Consider the following 14,122-nt stretch of genomic DNA (forward strand, 5'->3'; position numbering starts at 1 on the left):
CAGGAAAACTGTTATGAAAACGGGAAAAGAAGGAGGGGAGAGAGGTTGGAGTTTCTTTGCACACAAACGACCTGAATTCTTTAGAAACTTCGATTTTATTTTGCCAAATATAGAACTGCACTTCTTACATTCAATGAATGACGTTTAGTAGAATACTGAAAAAATGAAAAAACAAAACAAAACAAAAAAAACTAAAAAAAACCCCAGAAAATACGGTGAAAAATTAATTCAGAATAAAGTCTCACTTAACATACATTTTTTAATCTGTTGATTAATTTCTTGACTAAGCGTTTGGTCTTCTGAAAAAAATAAAGATCAGACACTTCTTTTGGCATATTCTCACAACAAAGAGAGACAAACAATGCTTTGAAACAATAATCAAATCCCTGACTGCAAAGTGCAAAGTGTGTTTAGGTTGACCTGCTTTTTCTCAGGAATCGACTCGTCATCCTGGTACTCCTTTCCAGCTTCAGGACCGTATTTGTTATAATCCTCCATTTCTTCAGAGGGGCTGAGAGACAACATGTATCGTTGGTTGGGTGACTCATATATTACCAATCAATACACCAATAAACGTTGATGACGGTTCACAGAGACACAAGTTTCTAAGACACATAGAACTTATTTTTTGGGATGTTTGGCCTTTCTGCGGTAACAACAGAAGATCACAATTCCCAGAAGGACAACTGCTGCAACTACCACAATAACTATAATTGTAGTGGATGAGATGTTCATCATGCTGCCTGCGTAAAAAAAAAAAAAAGAGGAAAAATAACATTTTTAATATGCAAAATATATTTTGGGGCAGATAAATTACAATCAGAGATAAGTCAGAAATGTTTAATCACTTGGTTAACATTAAAGATCTTTGGTTAAAAATATGACAGAACTAGAATTTTGTCTTTTTGTGGATGACACTACAGTCTTATTCTTACATTTCCGTTGTGATAATGAGTGGGAAGTGTGGTTCAGATAAAGCAAACATTTGCTGAGAAACATTCAGATGACTGGAGAGCTCATCTTTAAAGCTAGGTTGCTGATGGTTGCCCACTAGGGGGCAAACTCAGCATTGACCTACTAAGACGCTGTTATGGCAAAAGGCTGCTGAGCGGGGCTGTAAATTAATAAACTCACCTGGGGTCACAGCTAGGGTATAACTGTAACTGGCAGAACCGATTCGATTTGTTGCTGTACAAATGTAGTACCCAGATGTCTCTCTTGAGATGTGGAAGAGAGACAGCTCTCCGCCCTCTGCAACACAAACACACAAAGTTTAGTCTAAACAGAGCTGAGATTATGGTTTGTTATATTAACGCTGAATAACACTAACTCTCCAACAACCTGACAAATATGTGTGAATCAAAGCAACACATGGGAAATACATACTGATAATTGTTTTGGGTGGAAAGGGTCTGGAAATGTTTTCCACGCTGTAGCTCTTCCATTCATAGACGGGGTCTGGAGATCCCTCCTCAGACCGGCATGTAAGTGTGATGTTGTGAAAGTACTCTGGACTTCCCTGAAGCGTACAGTTCGGTGTAGAGGGAGGAACTGGACGATGGAAAATAAAAATTCACTTTATTGTAAGGGAACTGCAACAAAGTACAATATTGATTTTTACATCGTTGTGGAGAAAACATACAGTACGATCATGAAGGACCCATTAATCGTGTCTGATAATGCTCACCCAGGACCAAAAGGGAAGTGGTTGCAGATAGCGTTCCCTGGTCATCATTGGGTATCAAGACACCGCACTGGTAATGGCGGCTGTCCCCAATGGTCACCTTTTTTAAAGTCAGCGTGCTCACTTTCCTGTTAATGTCAACCTCCAGTTGTGCTCTACCTTCGTATCCAGGTCCATAGTCGGGCTCGTTGTTCAAGAAATAGGTGGCCAGTGTTCTCTAGGCACATAAACACAAATGCATCTGCTCAGTATAATGTAGCTTCAGTATGCAAGTATAATCTGACATTACACGTATAGGATAGAAGGTGTTTCACATTGTACATTACAGTTGACTATAGATTAGGTGGTTATATCTAAATTAAATATATACATATTTTTTTTACAGCACTTCCGTGTCGTACATTTCAGTTACATTTCCAGCCTCGTCTCGTTGCCACTGCAGCATTTTCTCCTATATTAATTATTCAACATTCACACTGCTTTGTGACTATTTAGCAACTTGCGAAATTATATAATACATATTAAGTTTGTAACCTATCAAATTAAAACTACAGATTAAATTTCTTCAAGCTACAGTTCTGACTCATTCACCTACTCATCAAGTACTGTACAAAGGTCATTACTACGATACTGTTATACGTCACACTGAAAGCAAAAGAACCTATTTCTTTTATTACATAAAAACTTCAACATTATCTGTTTGATTGAGAGTATTATTAGGGAAGAGTTAGGCAATAAATACATGGATATGAAGTGGACATGTTACACATTCCTTTCACAATAAATTTCAATAACTGTATATAATTTTTTCTCACAGGCTGAGCTGAATATCTCCCCGAAGTATAGATCTTTATGTATAAAATCAGTGGAGTTCCACGTGCATTTTGTGAGCAATACATAAAATTTAATGTCTCACCAGCGGTTCACCAAGAACGTCGGGGTAAGCTTCCCATGTGAGAACAAAAGATTTTGAGATGGGTTGGGCTGGTTCAAAGTTACAAGTCATCGTAATATCGCCTCCCCTTGCTACCTCATATTCCTGCTTTGGGATGGACACCTTGATACTCAAGCAGCAGGGAATCACTGGAATAAAAAGAAATAGACAGTAACAAAATGACAGCAGTCTACTATAATCATCACCTGCTTGTTTAATGAGACATTTTGTTTGATGTCACCAACATTTTGTTATTTTTTATTTTATTTTTTTTGCAGGTAATGTAAGAGCTACTTCCCTTAAGTGAAATATAATTCCACTTCAATCCCATGGTTCAGATTCAAGAAGTTGGGTTAATGAATAACAATTATACCACAGAGGTAAAGGTGTGGCAAAGGTTTTTTTAGAAGAGAGAAAGAAAACAAGCGATGAATCTCACCTGTGAGTATCAGAAACAGCTTTCGCCATCCAAGTAGTGCCTCTGTTGTCATTTCAAAAAGAGGATAAAAGCCTCCAGCCTTTAGTAAAACCTGAAACCGATGCTCTGAGTCTGAGAGTCGGAGCCCGCCTAAGTTACAGAGACGTTGACTCCTTCAGGATATAACTTAACAGCTATCGGTCACATGTCACCTGACGTCCAATCATTCATCTGTTCTATTTCCCTCTATATAGATAGATAGAGATTTAAAAAAAAAAAATTTTTTACTGCTAGTAAAGTTCACTTGCAGTTCATGTTGCAGAGGGAAAAACAGAGAAACTGAAAGAGACAAAATTTTGTAACTGGAAGTTTTCTGGTTTGTGGTCAGAGTTGCATTTGTGCAAGGCTTAGATAGATAGATAGATAGATAGATAGATAGATAGATAGATAGATAGATAGATAGATAGATAGATAGATAGATAGATAGATAGATTGATTATTCTGTGTTTACTTTGACATGACCTGATTAAACAAGCCACTTGGGTTTGTAAAACACCAGCTGTAAGGAGGTTTTTACGGCTGCTTTTTAAGTGTATTTATGTATTTGTCTTGTGGAGCATCTGCTACTGGACTCTTATCTGCTGCATTCGTATTTGAAAGGCATAGGATTTGCTCTTTCAGTTTGTAAGATAATAAAGTAGCAGGAATTTGCAGCAAAGGGGCCAAACCCCTCCTAACCAACTTTACACATTTAAACAGCACAGTTCGAATCAGGGAAGACGATATTATCTTGGCATGTGCTCTGCCCATGTAATAAGCAGGAAGTGGCTCGGACATAAGGAACATAACTCTACATTAGAGAAGTGAAATTATCTTTCTCTGCAGCTCCCCGATTCGCAGGTCTGCTTCTGCACAGAGACGACAAGCAAGGTTAGATTTACATGTGGATGTCATTGACACTGAAATAATGTGTCATTTATACAGCTCTCAGGTGGTGCACAACATATGTTTTTGTGTTTTCTGCAACGTCTGTTCATGCATATTGTCCCTGTATTCAAACTTAGACATGCTCAAAACTGGGTTGTGTGTTTTACCTTATGAACACATAATATATCTGCAATTTGTCTAACTGAGAACGTATGTGGTAATTACAGTCCTGTTTACCCTATTGTGAACATAACATTTATGTTGTCTGCAAATGTGTGTGTTTTCTGCTTCCTACTTCAGTGCATTTATATGCGCCTGGTTACACATAGAGAAGAGCAGCAATTCTTTGTGTATAAACAATGAATCAAATATCAAGTGATGTTCAAAGGAAGATTGATTACTAGACTTATTGTTTCAGACTTATTCTAAAGTGCGAGGCAAAAACGAAACATATTCGTATGTAGGCTAGAAGAAATTTTCAAACGTAAAGTAAGCCGTTATTGAGTATGTTTATATGAAAAAAAAATAAAAAAATTATTGGCTATATCTGACTTTAACTGGACAGTCCGACTAAAATTGGAGTTCTCCTTATCCGATTAGGACACCCAGATAATGCAACTGGAAATCGACTTTCTCCGGCATGTATATCCACTATATCCATAACCGCTGCGCGGGCGTATGACCCCGGAACAAAAACATCCAAGAAAGTCGGTGGCAGAAGAAGAAGATGGTAAGTAGAGCTGGTAGAAGAACTGTCTGAGGAATAGTGCAAATCGTGCTATAAAAATAGTGCTATCTGCACCGTAAGTAGCTCATCACGCACATTACACATGAGATTAAAAAAGCTGAAGTATTATCCATCTGCTTGTTGTTTGAAATACCAGTGTTCATGCGGTAGGTACCAGATCTGCTTGCCCCAAACATCCGGCGCTTCCAGATGACGTCACTATATGTTCGCCCTGCATGTTCGGCTTCATTTGGTTGCGAGATCGGTTCGTGGTTAATTTTGCACAAAACACAAAAACTACGATGACAGCACATTATTCATAAAAATTAATAACATGTCAAAATAGTTCGAGTTCAATTCATTTATTTGTATAGTAATAAGTTTTATCCTGAAGAAGATCAGACAAAAATGCCAGGACAAAACAAAACCGATAAGTTGCTCATTCAGCCTCATTTCAAGATTAGACTTCCCTTCACAACAGCGTCTGCTCACAAAAGTATTCCAGGTCAAAGTCTTGCTGCTGCTGCCGCTGGACGCTGCACGCTTCCTGAACCTGATCAGACTTTACTTCTCCAGAGCTGTCACATTTCCTGCCATGACTTTGGGGCACATTCCTTCACATTGACTCATTAGTCCAACAAAGATAGGCCTGGATACACAGCAATCTCTATGTATGATAAAGTATTTCACAAAACTTTAAGAAAGTTTGCAAGAAGTGGAGTGAAAATGTTGGCAAAAATACTCAGCCCCCTTGAGACCTCACATGCTACTTTTAGTTTCAAATATACAAACTCAAGTATACATATCTGCACAATCGGATTAATCAGACAGATGTGTGACATATATAATTGACAGTTTTGACTATCACATGTCACTAAGGAGTAAAAATTCCTATGTGATGTATTTAAATCACTTGTTTTATTGGACTAATACAGTTTACTACTATAAATAACACATATACTTATAAGTTCCTTACATTTGAAAGGGTGAAAAACAGATTAAGTTTGGCACTTGTGCTTGAAAAATGTCTCAAATATATCACCCACGGCAAGTAAAGCACTGCAACACTAAATGGTGCACCCTAAAGTTATGTTGTGCTTTAATAATGAAGTTTAATATCCAGACATGTAAGAACAAAACCATGATCAACACTATTTCCACCGAGTAACACAATACCAGACACTATAAATCCCACACGGATTAATCGGACTATCCCATAAACTCCTTCTGTGTTATTAGTTCGGTGAAACAAAATAACCCTCGGTTGCAATGAGTGAATCCATTACTCCCTCCCAAAAATAAAATATGAAACAAAAAGTAGCGCAGGATCTCAGCCTGGAGGTGCGTAAGGAACGTCGGAACAACCTGTTGCGCTTTTAAATCGTTTAAAATTAAGGGGATAAAACTCACCTGATGCTCCCAGCAAAATAGCCAGGCGGTAAAAGTTCATTATGTTGTCCGTTTTCTATGGTAAAGTGCACTTTATCCGCATGTTAGTCATGTCCGCTAAGAAACTGCAGCCGCTGCAAACCCGGGACTCTGACTGCGTCTAACGGGACTGTACCACTTCACGGAGAGGTGAACCTCAGGGGCTGCACAACAGCGCCCTGATACCGTATAAAGGATGCACAACTCCTCCCTGAGCCTTCGCCGAGTGTCCAATCCAAGTTGTATGTAGGTGCATATTATGCTGCAGGATGGATTTATATTTGTGTAATGCAGGAAAACTGTTATAAAAACGGGAAAAGAAGGAGGGGAGAGAGGTTGGAGTTTCTTTGCACACAAACGACCTGAATTCTTTAGAAACTTCGATTTTATTTTGCCAAATATAGAACTGCACTTCTTACATTCAATGAATGACGTTTAGTAGAATACTGAAAAAATGAAAAAACAAAAACAGAAAACACGGTGAACAATTAATTCAGAATAAAGTCTCACTTAACATACATTTTTTTAATCTGTTGATTAATTTCTTGACTAAGCGTTTGGTCTTCTGAAAAAAATAAAGATCAGACACTTCTTTTGGCATATTCTCACAACAAAGAGAGACAAACAATGCTTTGAAACAATAATCAAATCCCTGACTGCAAAGTGCAAAGTGTGTTTAGGTGATTTTAAGTGATTGTAGGTTTTTATTGCCCAACTCATGACATTTATTTAAATTTAAAATGTCATAATGCTAAAGTTGTCCTGAAGAAAGTTGTTCAAGAGAGAATTTACTTCCTCTCTATTAGAAGGTGTCAATGATGAGACTATCATAGGCGGTTTAAACTTCTGCGCCGCCCGTAGTTTAGCCTACGCAGAGCCTAGCGCGTAGCTGATGTGCACCTCCCCAGAAGCGTAAAAACATGTACGAAATTTTGCGAAAGTTTCAGTTACCATTGTTGAAACTGAAGCAGAAAGTAAAAACACATATTGACCCAACTGGCAAAAAACAAAAAAAAGGACACAGCAGCGACTAGCATTTGGGTCGTTTTTACAGAGTGAGCCAAACTGATGAGGCACAAGCATAAATGTCTCCGACACCTGTGTAGGTCCCCGAAGTACTTTAAAGGCACCTTAAGACTAGACTTTAAGTAAACCATCATCATCATATCTACCACCGTCGTGATCTCGTTCGTAGTCAAGGCGATCGCGACTACCGTAACGATGTCGCTGGTCATCAAGGCGATCGCGACTACCACCATAGCGATCTCGCTGGTCGACAAGGTGATCACGACTACCGTGGCGATCTCTCTGGTCGTCAAGGCGATCGCGACTACCACCATAGCGATCTCGCTGGTCGTCAAGGCGATCGCGACTGCCGCCATAGCGATCTCGCTGGTCGTCAAGGCGATCGCGACTGCCGCCATAGCGATCTCGTTGTTCGTCGAGGCGATCGCGACTACCACCATATCGATCTCGTTGGTCGTCGAGGCGATCGCGACTACCACCATAGCGATCTCGTTGGTCGTCGAGGCGATCGCGACTTCCCCGATAGCGATCACCCTGGTCGTCCCGGTAACGCTGAGAACCAACGTCACTGCTGTTGCCATCAGGCCTTCCTTTCCCACTATTATAACTGTACTGGTCATCGTCCAACTTCCGCCTTGCTCCTTCTGTGCCGTAAGTGTCAGGAGGTAAATCGACTGTGTTTTGGTTGACCTGCTTTTTCTCAGGAATCGACTCGTCATCCCGGTACTCCTTTCCAGTTTCATGGCCATAATCCTCCATTTCTTCAGAGGGGCTGAGAGACAACATGTATCGTTGGTTGGGTGACTCATATATTACCAATCAATACACCAATAAACGTTGATGACGGTTCACAGAGACACAAGTTTCTAGGACATATAGAACTTACTCTTTGGGATGTTTGCCCTTTCTGCGGCAACAACAGAAGATCATAATTCCCAGAAGGACAACTGCTGCAACTACCACAATAACTATAATTGTAGTGGATGAGATGTTCATCATGCTGCCTGCGTAAAAAAAAAGAGGAAAAACAACATTTTTAATATGCAAAATATATTTTGGGGCAGATTAATTACAATCAGAGATAAGTCAGAAATGTTTAATCACTTGGTTAACATTAAAGATCTTTGGTTAAAAATATGACAGAACTAGAATTTTGTCTTTTTGTGGATGACACTACAGTCTTCTTCTTACATTTCCGTTGTGATAATGAGTGGGAAGTGTGGTTCAGATAAAGCAAACATTTGCTGAGAAACATTCAGATGACTGGAGAGCTCATCTTTAAAGCTCGGTTGCTGATGGTTGCCCACTAGGGGGCAAACTCAGCATTGACCTACTAAGACGCTGTTATGGCAAAAGGCTGCTGAGCGGGGCTGTAAATTAATAAACTCACCTGGGGTCACAGCTAGGGTATAATTGTAGCTGGCAGAACCGATTCGATTTGTTGCTGTACAAATGTAGTACCCAGATGTCTCTCTTGAGATGTTGAAGAGAGACAGCTCTCCGCCATCTGCAACACAAACACACAAAATTTAGTCTGAACAGAGCTGAGATTATGGTTCGTTATATTAACGCTGAATAACACTAACCCTCCAACAACCTGACAAATATGTGTGAATCAAAGCAACACATGGGAAATACATACTGATAATTTTTTTGGGTGGAAGGGGTCTGGCATTGTTTTCCACGCTGTAGCTCTTCCATTCATAGACGGGGTCTGGAGATCCCTCCTCAGACCGGCATGTAAGTGTGATGTTGTGAAAGTACTCTGGACTTCCCTGAAGCGTGCAGATCGGTGTAGAGGGAGGAACTGGACGATGGAAAATAAAAATTCACTTTAATGTAAGGGAACTGCAACAAAGTACAATATTGATTTTTACATCGTTGTAGAGAAAACATACAGTACGATCATGAAGGACCCATTAATCGTGTCTGATAATGCTCACCCAGGACCAAAAGGGAAGTGGTTGCAGATAGCGTTCCCTGGTCATCATTGGGTATCAAGACACCGCACTGGTAATGGCGGCTGTCCCCAATGGTCACCTTTTTTAAAGTCAGCGTGCTCACTTTCCTGTTAATGTCAACCTCCAGTTGTGCTCTACCTTCGTATTCAGGTCCATAGTTGGGCTCAATGTTCAAGAAATAGGTGGCCAAGGTTCTCTAGGCACATAAACACAAATGCATCTGCTCAGTATAATGTAGCTTCAGTATGCAAGTATAATCTGACATTACACGTACAGGATAGAAGGTGTTTCACATTGTACATTACAGTTGACTATAGATTAGGTGGTTATATCTAAATTAAATATATACATATTTTTTTTTTACAGCGCTTCCGTGTCGTACATTTGCGGTTTCATTTCCAGCCTCGTCTCGTTGGCACTGCAGCATTTTCTCCTACATTAATTATTCAACTTTCACACTGCTTTGTGACTATTTAGCAACTTGCGAAATTATATAATACACATTAGGTATGTAACCTATCAAATTAAAACTACAGACTACATTTCTACAAGCTACAGTTCTGACTCATTCACCTACTCATCAAGTACTGTACAAAGGTCATTACTACGATACTGTTATACGTCACACTGAAAGCAAAAGAACCTATTTCTTTTATTACATAAAAACTTCAACATTATCTGTTTGATTGAGAGTATTATTAGGGAAGAGTTAGGCAATAAATACATGGATATGAAGTGGACATGTTACACATTCCTTTCACAATAAATTTCAATAATTGTATATCATTTTTTTCTCACAGGCTGAGCTGAATATCTCCCCGAAGTATAGATCTTTATGTATAAAATCAGTGGAGTTCCACGTGCACTTTGTGAGCAATACATAAAATTTAATGTCTCACCAGCGGTTCACCAAGAACGTCGGGGTAAGCTTCCCATGTGAGAACAAAAACTTTTGAGATGGGTTGGGCTGGTTCAAAGTTACAAGTCATCGTAATATCGCCTCCCCTTGCTACCTCATATTCCTGCTTTGGGATGGACACCTTGATACTCAAGCAGCAGGGAATCACTGGAATAAAAAGAAATAGACAGTAACAAAGTGACAGCAGTCTACTATAACCATCACCTGCTTGTTTAATGAGACATTTTGTTTGATGTCACCAACATTTTTTTTATTTTTTTTTGCAGGTAATGTAAAAGCTACTTCCCTTAAGTGAAATATAATTCCACTTCAATCCCATGGTTCAGATTCAAGAAGTTGGGTTAATGATTAACAGTTATACCACAGAGGTAAAGGTGTGGCAAAGGTTTTTCAGAAGAGAGAAAGAAAACAAGCGATGAATCTCACCTGTGAGTATCAGAAACAGCTTTCGCCATCCAAGTAGTGCCTCTGTTGTCATTTCAAAAAGAGGATAAAATTGTCCAGCCTTTAGTAAAACCTGAAACCGATGCTCCGAGTCTGAGAGTCGGAGCCCGCCTAACCTTCACGGTGAACTCCCAGGTACAGAGACGTTGACTCTTCCAGGTAATAACTTAACAGCTATGGGTCACATGTCACCTGACGTCCAATCATTCATCTGTTCTACTTTTCCCTCTACATAGATAGATAGATTTTTTTTTTTTTTTTTTACTGCTAGTAAAGTTCACTTGCAAATGTTGCAGAGGGAAAAAAAGAGAAACTGAAAGAGACAAGATTTTGTAACTGGAAGTTTTCTGGTTTGTGGTCAGAGTTGCATTTGTGCAAGGCTTTGGAAAACAGTCAGTGTGTCATATTGTTAATGGTTTAGACTCCTGCCTTAAGTTAACAGCTATGGGTCATATGGGTTCTACTTTTCACTCTATATCGATAGATAGATAGATAGATAGATAGATAGATAGATAGATAGATAGATAGATAGATAGATAGATAGATAGATAGATAGATAGATAGATAGATAGATAGATAGATAGGTAGATAGAAACATGACCTACATAATGATAAATTTGTGTAGAAGTCAGCGTGACATGATCACACACACTAGACTGGATTTTGACCTTCCTAGAAAGTTTTATGTCGTCTATAAACAGCTGTGTAGTGCCCAGCCTGGCCTGCAGGGTGCAGTACTGCACAGATAAAGACTGTGTCGAATACACACCCATAGCAGCACCATATTATTGTAGCACAGCCAATATTATAAGCTAATAAATGTAATAAATGTAATTCATCCTTTTTTTTTAACTCCCTGCAGTCTCTCGTTTAAGCCTGGAGCTGATGTTTGACAGACTGGTGAGGAGGAGTGTTGTGTGAGAGATGTGGCCTTCGTTATAACACCGCGTCTTCATTCAGAGGCTTTGATGGTATCACGCTGCAGAGGCTTGACAATGATGTGATCCCACAGGGTTAAGAAGTCAGCCTCAAGTACTCAGTCTGTCATAGATGTTAAGTCTATGATTTTAACCCTTTCTTTTGTACTGGTTACAAGATTTTTTTAATACATCAATAACCATTTTACTATTGGTGCAATATTTGTAATGATTTGGAGTTTTACTTGTCATAATATTTCAGAATAAACTGACATGAAAAACACTTAAGAAAAAAGAAAAAGTGTAGCCTTGTAACTTTTGCAGCATTGCTTTTAAATCCTCCTTTGTGTCAGTAAACAAGTTGAAGGAATGTGGGGAATGTTCCTCTGAGCGAACTGAATGTAGTGTAAAAACCTTCAACTCAAATAACTGCAAATTTTGCATTTTTCTCATGTTTTGTGTGACCACTGTTACAGACTATTAACATGGTTTAACAAGTGCCTATGTGCCGTGTTTAATAAACATTTTGAATATCTTTCTTCCTAATAAAAAAAAAAGTCAAGTCCAAGTCAACTTTATTGTCAATTGTGACATGTGCAACACAATACAGGACTGAAATTACTTTCGTCAAAGGCCTGCGGTGCAGCAACTAAACACAAAATGTCCAAACGTTGACAATCTATAAAATATAACCTGCTTGTACAAACCTTTGCAGATATATATCTAGAGTGCACCTTATCACTATGCATGTGATTAGATTTCCAGGTAACAACCTGTAATGTATGAACATTTTATTTTATTGTTTGTGTAACAGTGCATGGTCAGATTAACCTGTGGAGGGGAGCAAATATTATCTGTCCCATGGGTCACACAGTAAATACAGTAAAGGGACACATGCATGTGTCCCTTTACTGTATGCACTACCTGTATCCCCTTTTACAATGTGCAGAAACAGTCCGGCTGGTTTTAACCACATGTTTATATGTCTTCTGGCTGTATAGTATGTTGCTATTATCCATATTTTTCTTGTATCTCTATTCAGCTCTTCTTCCATTTGTCCAAAGATGCATATGTGGCCAATAAGGACTCAATTAAAATGATAATGGTATTAAACCGTAGCGTTACAACGGCTGACTTAAGGCCCCACCACAAAGATCAAAGCTGCATCTTCAGGTTGTATTTCAAGCTTCACTTGTCACAGCGCAGCCATCTTGGCGGTTCCCTGCCAAATTTGCAATTAATCAAATTTCCCAGACCAAGTACCATGCAAAGAAAGGCCGACGTCCCCAGAGCTCCGTTAACTGGTTGGTAATCAAGCCCTGCAGTTGTTTAATCAACCATATTAAATACCACGTCTGCATTCATTTGAAAACACCGTGTTAGATTACTTTGTAAGAATACTTTAACAAAAATGAAAAGAGTCTGTGTTTACTTTGACATGACCTGATTAAACAAGCCACTTGGGTTTATAAAACACCAGCTGTAAGGAGGTTTTTACAGCTGCTTTTTAAGTGTATTTATGTATTTGTCTTGTGGAGCATCTGCTACTGGACTCTTATCTGCTGCATTCGTATTTGAAAGGCATATGATTTGCTCTTTCGGTTTGTAAGACAATAAAGTAGCAGGAATTTGCAGCAAAGGGGCCAAACCCCTCCTAACCAACTTTACACATTTAAACAGCACAGTTTGAATCAGGGAAGACGATATTATCTTGGCATATGCTCTGCCCATGTAATAAGCAGGAAGTGGCTGGTACATAAGGAACATAACTCTTCATAAGAGAAGTGAGATTATCTTTCTCGGGTCAGCGAGAGGTCAATATACATGACGAGTTATGCCAAAATAACTGGACAGGTATCTTTTGATGAGAAATTTAGACCAATATCCATAAGTTTATATGAACACTAGTCTGCTTCGTCTTGAGTAATAACCTCCTACATTTACTCATTAGGTAACGTTTTGCAACAAATGATACAAAACTGGCTAAAACCCATTTAACACTGGCTTATCTAGGGATATGGTGACTAATTGTAGTTGGGCTATTTATCTTAAAGTCTGGGTTCGGAACAGACATGCGGTGAACTAGAAGGTTTGTGCGTGGTATATTAATAAATCTGACTTTTGAACAGTGAGTCAGTCTAACGCAAACAGTTTGAAAGCATGTAAAAGTATTCTACGGGATTAGTATTGTTGTTTTCCATACAGAGTGCAAGTACATTGTTAAGGCCCGCTCATGGTCTTGTCAGTCTATGGACTTAGACGGACTTTATTTGTCATTTAGACTTTCATCAAAAAGAAATGTCGGTGCAATGGCAGAAACTAAAATAAATAAATAAATATGCATATAAAACAAACATATAAAAATTTGTATAAAAATGTAAACATAAAATGTAAATCTATCTATCTATCTATCTATCTATCTATATATATATATATATATATATACATACATACACACGTATATATATATATATATAAAAATACATACACACAAAGTAGACTAAAAAGAAAAACATGACAGGGCACATGACAAATATACAAGAAACTGTAGTGTGAGAAAAATAAATTATTATTTAAGTATGTAAATAAGGCAAAGCTAACAACGCCCCAAAGAAACTTCGCTCTACTTAGTGTGTACGTGTGTGTGTTTTCGTGCACGTGTTGTTTTTTTGTGTTCGCGTGTGTTTGTTCTTTTGTGTGTGTGCGTGTGTGTACGTGTACGTGTACGTGTGTGTGT

General features: G+C 38.7%; 2 protein-coding genes and 1 long non-coding RNA gene across 6 annotated transcripts; 1 reads left to right on the top strand and 2 right to left on the bottom strand.

The window, feature by feature from the left end:
• Positions 1-76: 76 nt before the first annotated feature.
• LOC125017303 (cell surface A33 antigen-like) lies at positions 77-6,272 on the bottom strand. Of its 3 annotated transcripts, none has more exons than XM_047600249.1 (7): positions 6,101-6,272; positions 3,058-3,099; positions 2,601-2,767; positions 1,688-1,901; positions 1,387-1,551; positions 1,135-1,251; positions 77-743 (listed from the first exon to the last, which is right to left on the bottom strand). In XM_047600249.1, exons 1-7 carry the CDS (start codon positions 6,138-6,140, stop codon positions 622-624), a joined length of 867 nt encoding a protein of 288 aa, XP_047456205.1. In that variant the 5' UTR covers positions 6,141-6,272; the 3' UTR covers positions 77-621. The 3 variants fall into 3 exon arrangements, with proteins under 3 accessions (XP_047456205.1, XP_047456206.1, XP_047456207.1); XM_047600250.1 differs by having other exon boundaries at positions 77-511; positions 6,101-6,271; XM_047600251.1 differs by lacking the exon at positions 3,058-3,099 and having other exon boundaries at positions 6,101-6,271.
• Positions 277-7,125, top strand: LOC125017305. The gene is made up of 2 exons (XR_007113830.1): positions 277-414; positions 6,799-7,125. It is a non-coding gene; the product is annotated as an uncharacterized LOC125017305 (long non-coding RNA).
• Positions 6,486-10,707, bottom strand: LOC125017301 (cell surface A33 antigen-like). Of its 2 annotated transcripts, XM_047600248.1 has the most exons (7): positions 10,451-10,706; positions 10,005-10,171; positions 9,088-9,301; positions 8,787-8,951; positions 8,535-8,651; positions 8,031-8,148; positions 7,102-7,916 (listed from the first exon to the last, which is right to left on the bottom strand). In XM_047600248.1, exons 1-7 carry the CDS (start codon positions 10,500-10,502, stop codon positions 7,256-7,258), a joined length of 1,494 nt encoding a protein of 497 aa, XP_047456204.1. In that variant the 5' UTR covers positions 10,503-10,706; the 3' UTR covers positions 7,102-7,255. The 2 variants fall into 2 exon arrangements, with proteins under 2 accessions (XP_047456203.1, XP_047456204.1); XM_047600247.1 differs by lacking the exon at positions 8,031-8,148 and having other exon boundaries at positions 6,486-7,916; positions 10,451-10,707.
• Positions 10,708-14,122: the final 3,415 nt, after the last annotated feature.

The sequence above is a fragment of the Mugil cephalus genome, chromosome 12 (genome assembly GCF_022458985.1).
Source record: "Mugil cephalus isolate CIBA_MC_2020 chromosome 12, CIBA_Mcephalus_1.1, whole genome shotgun sequence".
NCBI lineage: Eukaryota > Metazoa > Chordata > Actinopteri > Mugiliformes > Mugilidae > Mugil > Mugil cephalus.

Coding starts and splice junctions, on each gene's coding strand:
- LOC125017303 (XM_047600249.1), bottom strand. CDS start 6,140: ATGAACTTTTACCGCCTGGCTATTTTGCTGGGAGCATCAG. Junction 2,768..3,057: donor GCTGTTTCTGATACTCACAG/GTGAGATTCATC, acceptor TTTTTATTCCAG/TGATTCCCTGCTGCTTGAGT. Junction 1,252..1,386: donor TCCACCCAAAACAATTATCA/GTATGTATTTCC, acceptor TTTGTGTTGCAG/AGGGCGGAGAGCTGTCTCTC.
- LOC125017301 (XM_047600247.1), bottom strand. CDS start 10,502: ATGACAACAGAGGCACTACTTGGATGGCGAAAGCTGTTTCTGATACTC. Junction 9,302..10,004: donor ACGTTCTTGGTGAACCGCTG/GTGAGACATTAA, acceptor TTATGTGCCTAG/AGAACCTTGGCCACCTATTT. Junction 8,952..9,087: donor CACTTCCCTTTTGGTCCTGG/GTGAGCATTATC, acceptor TCCATCGTCCAG/TTCCTCCCTCTACACCGATC.